Below are 9,634 nucleotides of genomic sequence, written 5' to 3'. Positions count from 1 at the left end.
TATTTGGAATGATAAAAAAGGTTGACACAATTTGGAATGACACTAAAAGGTTGGGGGATTTTGGGAATGATAAAAAAGGTTGAGGCCATCACCTCCAATCCCAACGCAAAACCACTAACTCCACCTTACAATTCAAGCCATCAATATCGAGAAGAAGATCATGGAGGTTGCTGAAATAGTATGCACTGCCATGTTGTGGCCACCACCATCTTCACCGCTTACAAAGAAGAATTAAAAGTTTTACGAGCCGAGGATCGGTGTATGATAAAAATACATGAGCAAAAACAACCTTCTTTAAACCATATTTGAATTCTTAGCTCTCTATCTTTCTCTCTCTCTTTCTCTCTCTCTCTCTCTCTCTCTCTCTCTCTCTCTATCTCTATCTTTCTCTTATTAGAAGATTGCCCTCCTAATGTACTTTCAATTTGGGTACGCTTTCAATTCAATTCAAAACCCGTTTGATCATTGGGTTCCATAAAATGGGTATGGTTTAGTTGCAACTATAGCTAATCTAAAACCCCCTAACTTTTTAATGTTATTCTAAATTGGTCTCAATCTTTTTAAACATTCCAAACAAGTAACCAACCTATTGAAAATGTCACAACCATTAAGTCCCAATTAAATTTTTAAAACATAGATTATATTCAAAATCCACCATATCATGGTCAACATTAATATGAGTTGCCTTAAAATCTAAATTTCAAACGGAGATTATATAATATATGGAACCCAATCATGAAACGAATTTTCAATTGAATCGAAAATCTACCCAAATTGAAATTACATAAGGAGGGCAATTTTCTAATAAAGGAGAGGTTAAGAAAACAGATTTCAAGAAGTTTGTTTATGCTTTTGTGTTTTACTCGTACGTTGATCCTCGGCTAGTAAAGCTTTTAGTTCTTCTTTGTAGAAGGTGAAGATAGTGGTGGCTGCAACGTGGCAATCTATACCATTTCAGCAACCTCCATGACCTTCTTCTCGATATTGGCGGCTTGAATTGTAGGGTGGAGTTGGTAGTTTTGCATTGTTATTAGAGGTGATGGCAATGGTGGGGTGGTGGTTACTCTTTGCTGATAGAGGCTACACTTTTATGACCTTTTATTGATTTTGGAGACAAAGTATCCCCTAGTTAATTTAGCAGATTTTAACTGGGACTTAACAGATTTGACATTTTCAATAGGTTGGGTACTTAATTGGAATGATAAAAAAGGTAGAGACCAATTTGGAATGACACTAAAAGGTTCGTAGGGTTTTAGGTACCTAATCCTTTTTTTTAATACATCAAAACTATTGCTTCTGATTAAACTTCTTCTCTTTATATCCTTCTTGAATAATGCTCATTGATCAATCCATTATTGATATATTAATGCCAAGCATAACTCCATCCGTTTGTTTTTTTCTTTCTTTGCTTCATTTCCTTTCCGTAACCGACAAAGGTTTAATCACCAATTTATTATCTTGTGCCTCATCCTTTAATTGCTTTGCATCATTATCATGGTCTTGCACATTAAAATTAGTATAACATTAGTCAAAATTAAGCAAAATAGATATAAAACCTATTTAACCAGTTATACATAATAAAGCACAAATTCGATAAATCACTACAGAAAAACATTTAATGGTATAATCAAAGCACATTAGACATGCACTTTTGAGCAATCATCATATACAATTATACACTTCATTGTGGAGGCAAGGTATCACTAGCCGTCGACTTTGTAGTAAATCATATCCCTCCTTGGCTGAAATAGAAGACTTGAACAGTATGTTGAAAAGAACATGTCAGACAAGAGAGGATACTGCAAGAAAACGAACAAGGCAACTGGGACAAATGAAAATATAAATAAAAGATCCGGAACCCATCTTAATTCATGGTGACAAGATAAATAGAATGCTGTACTGAAAGCTACCATCATCGATGTTATAGATACGAAGAGTGATGTGAGTCCAATCATCAACTTTAACGGTAAGGATTTGAGAAAATCGTTTTCAGCATACCGCGATGTAAGGATGTACAAAAACATGAGGATTGCAGTTGATGAGGAAAAGAGTGCTACTCCATCAGATATGGTGAAGATTAGAAATGCTGTCTCTTTTACGAAATTCGGTGTTCCTTTATTATCAGATATACCCCCTGGAATGCTAAATGCGGCTGCAAACACTACAGTGGCGATAATAGTTGAAACAAGCATGCAATAATTTGCAGTGTCCTTCATCCATGATTCTCCCTTGCACAATAGATCCTTATGCTCACTAGTGAATAATTCTCGAGGTGTTTTGTCTTGGTTATTTTTCATGTCCATGAAGGGAGGTTGCACAATCTTCTCGACTTCCTGCCACATCAATGATTGATAACGAAATTAAAGAATGCAAAGAATTTCTAGGCGATTAAAGTTGATTATAAGATAATATTTAATCATACCTCAAACCATACTAATTCTCGTTGCATTTGAAGAGCCGCTCCAGACACAAGATTGAGTTGGTCTTGAGGTGCCAATTTGGCAGCTTGATGTAGAATGTTGTTATTCTCATTGTCAATATATGTTGCTATGATATCTTTGATGGAGCCTGTCTCATGCACTAGATTGAAGATACTCGCATGACGATGCAAGACTGCAATATGGAATATAGTCCGATTGTTGTCATCATATTCCCATAGCAACTCTGGATAAGAGTCAATAAGCACGGACAAGAACTCATAATTTCCTAATTTCACTGCATCAAAGACTAATTTTGAAGGCTCTCGTATCAGACGCATGACTTTGTCATCGTCATGTTTCAACATTTCTTTCCAAAGGTATTCGACCAGTTTCAGGGCCTCAGCTTGCTTCAAGTTTCTTTTGGAAGAAACCTTCATGCCTAGGAGTACTTTCACTGTAAATTAAAAATTTACAACATAAACAACAAGGTTGATATTCACAAGAACAGGCAAATTTCATACTAATGTGGGATGACCAAATACCATAGTACGGAAAGTTTATTTTTATATAACTTATCAAAGTTTGATTTTATAATTTTAGAGGAATTGACTCACATGTGTTCATAAGTCTACTGCACATTCCAGGAGTACTTTGGTCACCAAATTCTAAAGACTTTCGAGCTAAGACATGCAAGGCCGTTTCACGGTTGCCTTTGCGAGCCGTTGCTAATGTTCTATCATCTTGTAGTAGCCTCAGGGCTAAATCTGCAGAATGCACAAAGATTGAAAGAAGAAGAGGGGGTCGGAAAGAATGCTAATAATTTTTAAAAGAAAAGTAGTCAAGAAATAAAGATGTGTTTAATGTTTAACAAGTTCGAAGTATTTACCATAAAGATCATGATCGATACAGCAGAAGAATAGAAATCTGCGGCTCTGTTCATCCAACGTTTCATATGTTTTATGGTATAAATGCCACGCCATTTTAGACTGTCCAAACAAAGCAGCCACATAGAGCGGTGTCATTCCTTGACCACCTGGAATTGTTGGCAAGGACCTATTTTTTCGTATCAAAATCTCGGCAATTTCTACAGTTCCAGTTGTAGCAGCAAAGCTCAGTGCCGTATTTCCTTTAATGTCTTGAAGTGCCAAGTCTTCTTCATCCATCATTTTGACTAGTTCCTCCACAAAGTTAATATTGTTCTTTACTCCTGCTGCAACGTGAAGAACAGTTTCCCATCCTTTTGTTATGCTAGCAGTTAAGAGTGTTCGGTTGATATTTAATATGCCTTTGGTGGTATGCCAGTCACCTTTCATTGCAGCTTTGTAGAGGGGCATACACAAGTTCAAGTAGGCCTCTCCTGTGTTGGATAAAAGGGATGAAGTTAGATTGAGCGTATGATTGATTTGTTGAATGTAATACACACACACACACATACTAGGTTATTTGTGCCCATCTCACTTATTATTAGCCTATTTCGACAGTATGAATACTATAATTGTAACTATTTTCTTTTGCATCATCTAAAGATCCATTTTACATCAAATAAATGGACAATTTATCATCCTAATTAGGAGGTTACTTGTTATCAAACCCGTGGATTTGTTCAATACATATGAATGTGGCAAAATAAACTCCAAATTTTTTTTTTCTTTTTTACAAAGAAGATATTTTAATAATGATGAGGAAAATAAACATTTGTTATTATTATGTTTGTACAGTGAAAATGTGTTAATCATAACTGATCAAAATATTAGGTGCACGCATGTGGCGGAGCAATTATTATCAAAACTAATATACCCTTAAGTTTATGTATGGCATATTATAGTTAGGATACAATTCTTTGCTAACGCAAGATGGTGACATTTAGTACTATGGTCTAAAAGATTTCTCTTTACTTATACGTGCACAAGAGGTTCTAATTTGAATATTGTGGATAGCGAGTTGGAAATCAATTTATTTTTCAGATCATTATTAATGTAAATTTATCGTGTTATATAAGGAAAAAAAAAACCGTAAAATAGTCAAATGACGTTAATTTATGTACTTTACATATTGAAGAAGTTTAATAATATCCTAAATCTTTAATAAATATTAGGATAATGTAGTGATAAACTGTTTATCTGTTAGATTTACCACCACTTGCTCTCTTCACACCCTGTTCCTCTACTCCATATTTTGATCTTCACACTTTCAAGCAGTATCTATGATCGCATGCTACTACCTGTAACTTACCCTACCTCAGTATTATTAGATAATAGCAGTTCAAATAATTTTGCTGATTGTTTTGCCACTTTAATTAACCAACATGCAAGTACAACGGTTGTGCTTGTCAGGGCCAGCCCTGGCTCAGGGCTAGCTGGGCGATCGGTCTCAAAACTCAAGGGGCACCAAAAATTATTAGGGTAGTATATTCATACATACTTTCATTAGTGTATAAATTTTAAAAATTTGGCTAAACAAACAAGAACTTTAAGCAGAAGCAGGGATTTTTCGCTTCTTACTATTAACAAGAAGTTGTCGTGTTTGAAACTCAATGGTGTTCATTTTTCTTTCCAATTTTTTTACGATATTCTGTTTGGGAGCAATGCAAGAGGCACCTTTTTGCTTTTCCTTTCATGCCTTTCCCTTCACCATTTAACACGTGTTAAAAAATATGACATGTTTTTTTAGTCGTATATTGACAAGGTAAGTAAATAAGAAAAAACACCTCACAATTTATATAAAAGAACTTCAAAGTTTCAGTTAGAGGGAAAACATCTACTTGTAAGCCGGAGTTTTATGGTTCCTTTCTCTCAAATACAAAATAAATTGGTTATTCTATATTTCTACATTGTTGAGTTTAAAATGTTTTTCTAAGTGTTATTTATCAAAATCTTATGTGTGAAAACAACTAATTTTTATCATATGGACTTAAGGCATATTTTTTTATGTCTTCCTGGACCTCAAAACTCTCAGGACCGGCCTTGGTGTATGTGCCATATTTCGAGGATAATATATATGTGTACTATAACTTAGTCATATATATAGAATAATACTTGCATCTCTTCATAATAAAAAATAAAAAAAATCATATATGCATGGGATGTGCATGAAAGAGAAACATCGTACGTACTGTTGGTACTTTCTAGTAGATGACATGAAGGATGATTCAGTTGATGGATAGGTTCTGTAGAAGCGGGAATGTCGAGGACGACATTTTCAGCAACTGGAACGCCATTTACTGCCGCCATTTGAATCCCAGCTGGAGCAGGTATACTTTGTGCTCGTGGACTAGACATTTTTCCTAATTGAACTTGTGGGAATTAACGTAAACGCCTGTAAATTATTATATCTACACAGGAAAACCTGAATTAGCAAGTATTTTATACTGTAGCATGTTTCTAAAGCATTAAGCTACAAGTTAAATAGCGAGAGAACCAATAATAAGTGATATTTGATTTACATGTTTTATATTTACATTAGTATAGTGAGAGAACCAATTATGTTAATTTTTTTATACAACCATATATTTACACTAAGATGTGATAGAATATATCGAACTCGTTATCCATAATATTTGAACTCAAAATTTCTCACTTAAAAATACCACTAATTAAACTGTAGTACTAAGTGACAATTTTAATTTTATTTAAGAAAACAAGATTAAGTGTATTTCTTTCAGAAATACGGATGTAGTATATTGTTCATTTAGGAAAGAAAGGTTCTTTTTTTAGACAAAATAACCTCTAAATTGACATAACTCCTTATTTTGGTCTCTAACAATGAAAATCGATAGAAGTGATACCTAAGTTTGTTCATCGTAAATCATTTTTATCCTTTTGTAAAAATAAAAAAAAAAATTTGTCAACATCCCTTTTAAGTGGATTGGTTTATTTGACAAAAATACCTTTAAAAAGATGGTCACGTAGTTGTTTACGTGACAATTTAATAAGAATATATGTTAACTTATTTTCATAGAATGATCAAAATGACTTTTACAATAGACAAACTCATGATCATTTCTATCAATTTTCATTGCCAAAAACTAAAGTAATGAGTTATATCAATTTCAGGAATCATATAGCTAAATGCCGAAAAGAAAAATAAAATACAAACACAATTGGTTCGATCCTTTATACCGTTATACGTCACTCACCTACGTTAGGCTGACGAAGTACCAAAATGTTGTTGCAAGAACCAGCCATGGGTCCGGCACTAAAAAGACGTTAAACCCTATTCGTAATGCTGGGAATCTTTTTTATTTTATTATTTTTTGAAAAATAAAATGTTTAATCATTAAAATCCTTCGAATGAGCAGCTAAAACTGGAGCGAGTCAATGATCGATGTATATTTTACATAAATAAGAAAAACAAAAGATAAAGAAAATTCAGCTTAATCTGTTAATAATTGTTTGTTCAATTCTGGTAGAAAGTTTTTCAAGAAGAAGAAGTGGCTTCCCCGAAGCCGGCAATGGGCAACGTCGTAATAGTGGTTGATGATGTACTCCAGCTTGTTGTTCTGAAAAACAGAGTGTATAGGAATTTCTCGAGAAACAAACAGAAGAAGTGAAGAAGAAGAAGAAGAAGAAGAAGAAGAGTTGAAGAAGAAGACGAAGCAGAAGGAAATCTGCAGAGATGAAAGAAGAAGAAGAAGAAGGATCCGGAGAGGAAGTAAAACTGCAGAGATGGAAGAAGAAGAAGAACGATCCGGAGGATCCAGAGAGGATCCTAGTCCTCCATTTTGTTCTAGAAAGAAGAAGAAGAAGAAGAAGAAGAAGAAGAAGAAGAAGAAGTCGGAGGATCCAGAGAGGATCCTAGTCCTCCATTTTGTTCCAGAAAGAAGAAGAAGAAGAAGAAGAAGAAGAAGAAGAAGAAGAAGAAGAAGAAGAAGAAGAAGAAGAAGAAGAAGAGGAAGAGGAAGAGGAAGAGGAGGAACAAAACTGCAGAGATGGAAGAAGAAGAAGAAGAAGAAGAAGAACGATCCGGAGGATCCAGAGAGGATCCTAGTCCTCCATTTTGTTCCAGAACCATTGGTCAACCTTTGTCTATTATTCTTACAAGTTACAGTTTACAACAAGACTGGCATGGTGAATCTGTTATGCTTCTAATTAAGCCATGTAACGGTACGTACAAGATTGACAAATAAGAAGAAGAACTAATTATGTATTCAAGTGATACACAGACACACACACACACATATTTATATATATGATTATTTAAGGTACTGGATTACAAAAAACATGAAGATAAAGACTGTACGGAAATTAAATAAAAATAGTGATCTTACTTGCACGATGATATTTGTTTCGTTTTGTTGGAAAAAAAAAATTATCATGCAAGTAATATTTTGATTATTTTTGTTTAAGATCATTATTATTAATTTTGATAAGCGAAAGCTTGAACTCAATATACGCATGGAAATTTTGTTGGACCAATAAAAATTAAGAGTGTGAGAGCTTTTATCATTTTTTCCGTAAACTAAAAGAAGAAAAAGACAGCCAGCAGACTAAATAAAAAGAAAAGAACAAGGAGAACTGGAGAAGAATTTATGGATTGATATTCTATGTATTTATAGAAATATTACTTACAGATTTCCAGCACCGACCCAAGTGGAGCTAATTACACAGCAACACCGCTACTCATCTCCGGCTTGATTTAGTGGAAAGTAGTTTAGAGAGAGAAAGAAGTCTTAGCTGTGCCTGTGTATATATATTGAGAGCTTATCAGTTATCAGGGTTTGTTGAAACATGAAGAATTTGTATGCATAGAGTTTTGAAATTCAAGCCGAAAGAGGCCATCACAGTACTCGTACACCCACTTGGGAAGATTCTTTCAAGACATGTGGCTACCGTCACTCCATGCATGGGTTTTTTAGGTGGTACAATCCACACTCTTTTTTATTTCTAACATAATTTTATCGATTTTCGGCTGTCGGATCAAATGAATTGAAAATAATTAAATAACATAAATTAACAAAAAGTGTGAAAAATAAAAATAAATATGGAGATAGCACAATTTCTTTTAATAATGCTACATGTACCACTTATTTGTATCATCATTTGTACCCTTACTAATAGAGGTAAGGTCTGCCGATGCATATGAGTTCCATCGCTATTAATAGATAATAAAAATAATAATACAAATATGTTGTAAGAGTAATATTTTTGCAGTTTTTTTTTTCATAATAAGACCCGATGGAGGGCCGTGGAAAAAGTAGTTTTGATCGGCAAGACTAGTAATAGTGGAGTCTATAATGTGGTGGCCTCCGCTCCGTACTCATCTTCAGGTGCGGAAGAGCCCACCAAAACAATATAGACAGAAAAATATTGTATGTTCATATAAGACAAAAGTCAATGGTTTCCCCACTTGCAGTTGGAGGGTAGATAGAAAGCTAAACTATATATAATTGCAGGGAAACTTGATGGAAATTTCATCTCCCATATATTCAATTACACAAGTGAAAGGTCCCTCTCGCACGCCCATTTATCAATCTTCTTTATTTTATTTTATTTTATTTTGTTTCTTTTAACAAACGTTGAAAGATTATGAGAAAGATGGCATCTTCCCGTAACTCTTGGGATTAATTTAGTGCAGCCTCTGTGCTGATTTGGTATCCTTTCTGGATCTGTCTCCAAGTTGAGTTGTAAGCAAAAGTTACTTCGATTCCTGGGCTGTGTGCAAGTTTCTCATGTGTTTCATCATTTGCATGGGAGAGGAAGAACTTGACTGTTTGAACATTACCTTCGAAGATAGTCTTGACCTTGAGGAAAGGTTTGATAACACCATACATCTTGTGGGTAGACTCATTGCTGACCATGAACCATCCCAGACTATGGTTGGAACACGATGGGGGTTGTTCAGCTTCTTCGTGCGAAAGCCAACGTATATGCTATAACGGACCAAGAGGCTTTTGGAAGGAAACCCCTAGTTCATCAAGGACTACACTTTCTCGGTGAAACTATAGCTGTCATTTCACTCTCTTGATGACATTGAAGCTAGTCGAGCTATATATTGGGTCCAGGCACAAGGCATTCCAAGGAACTACTACACTATAAAGAACGCTAGAAGCCTGGGGTCTAAGATAGGGGTAGTTTTAGAGGTTGAGGACCCTTTGGAGGCTGGGTTCAGGGGGTTTCTTCGATTGAGAGTTGACTTCGATACCTCTAAACCTCTGCTCACCAGCTTCTATGTGCCGGGTCCCAAGCTTGGGTCATATACCATCCAACTGCGATATG

General features: G+C 34.9%; 1 protein-coding gene across 2 annotated transcripts; it reads right to left on the bottom strand.

Annotated features, from left to right (window-relative positions):
- Positions 1 to 1,566: 1,566 nt before the first annotated feature.
- Positions 1,567 to 8,144, bottom strand: LOC137743628 (ankyrin repeat-containing protein ITN1-like). 2 transcript variants are annotated; one of them, XM_068483554.1, is made up of 7 exons: positions 7,988 to 8,144; positions 5,533 to 5,751; positions 3,307 to 3,777; positions 3,035 to 3,184; positions 2,423 to 2,874; positions 1,999 to 2,333; positions 1,567 to 1,799 (listed from the first exon to the last, which is right to left on the bottom strand). In XM_068483554.1, the coding sequence occupies exons 2-7, from the start codon at positions 5,696 to 5,698 to the stop codon at positions 1,727 to 1,729; spliced, it is 1,647 nt and encodes a 548-aa protein (XP_068339655.1). In that variant the 5' UTR covers positions 5,699 to 5,751; positions 7,988 to 8,144; the 3' UTR covers positions 1,567 to 1,726. The 2 variants fall into 2 exon arrangements, with proteins under 2 accessions (XP_068339655.1, XP_068339654.1); XM_068483553.1 differs by having other exon boundaries at positions 1,571 to 2,333.
- Positions 8,145 to 9,634: the final 1,490 nt, after the last annotated feature.

The sequence above is a fragment of the Pyrus communis genome, chromosome 8 (genome assembly GCF_963583255.1).
Source record: "Pyrus communis chromosome 8, drPyrComm1.1, whole genome shotgun sequence".
Taxonomy (NCBI): Eukaryota; Viridiplantae; Streptophyta; class Magnoliopsida; order Rosales; family Rosaceae; genus Pyrus; species Pyrus communis.
Note: the sequence above shows the minus strand (reverse complement) of the source record. Positions and strands in the feature narration are given on the sequence as shown.

What these genes read in the sequence shown, in the direction of transcription:
- LOC137743628 (XM_068483553.1), bottom strand. Translation starts at nt 5,698, where the DNA reads ATGTCTAGTCCACGAGCACAAAGTATACCTGCTCCAGCTGGGATTCAA. An exon ending in TCTACTAGAAAGTACCAACA is followed by an intron (nt 3,778 to 5,532) that starts GTACGTACGATG and finishes TATCCAACACAG; the next exon opens with GAGAGGCCTACTTGAACTTG. An exon ending in TATCGATCATGATCTTTATG is followed by an intron (nt 3,185 to 3,306) that starts GTAAATACTTCG and finishes TGCATTCTGCAG; the next exon opens with ATTTAGCCCTGAGGCTACTA.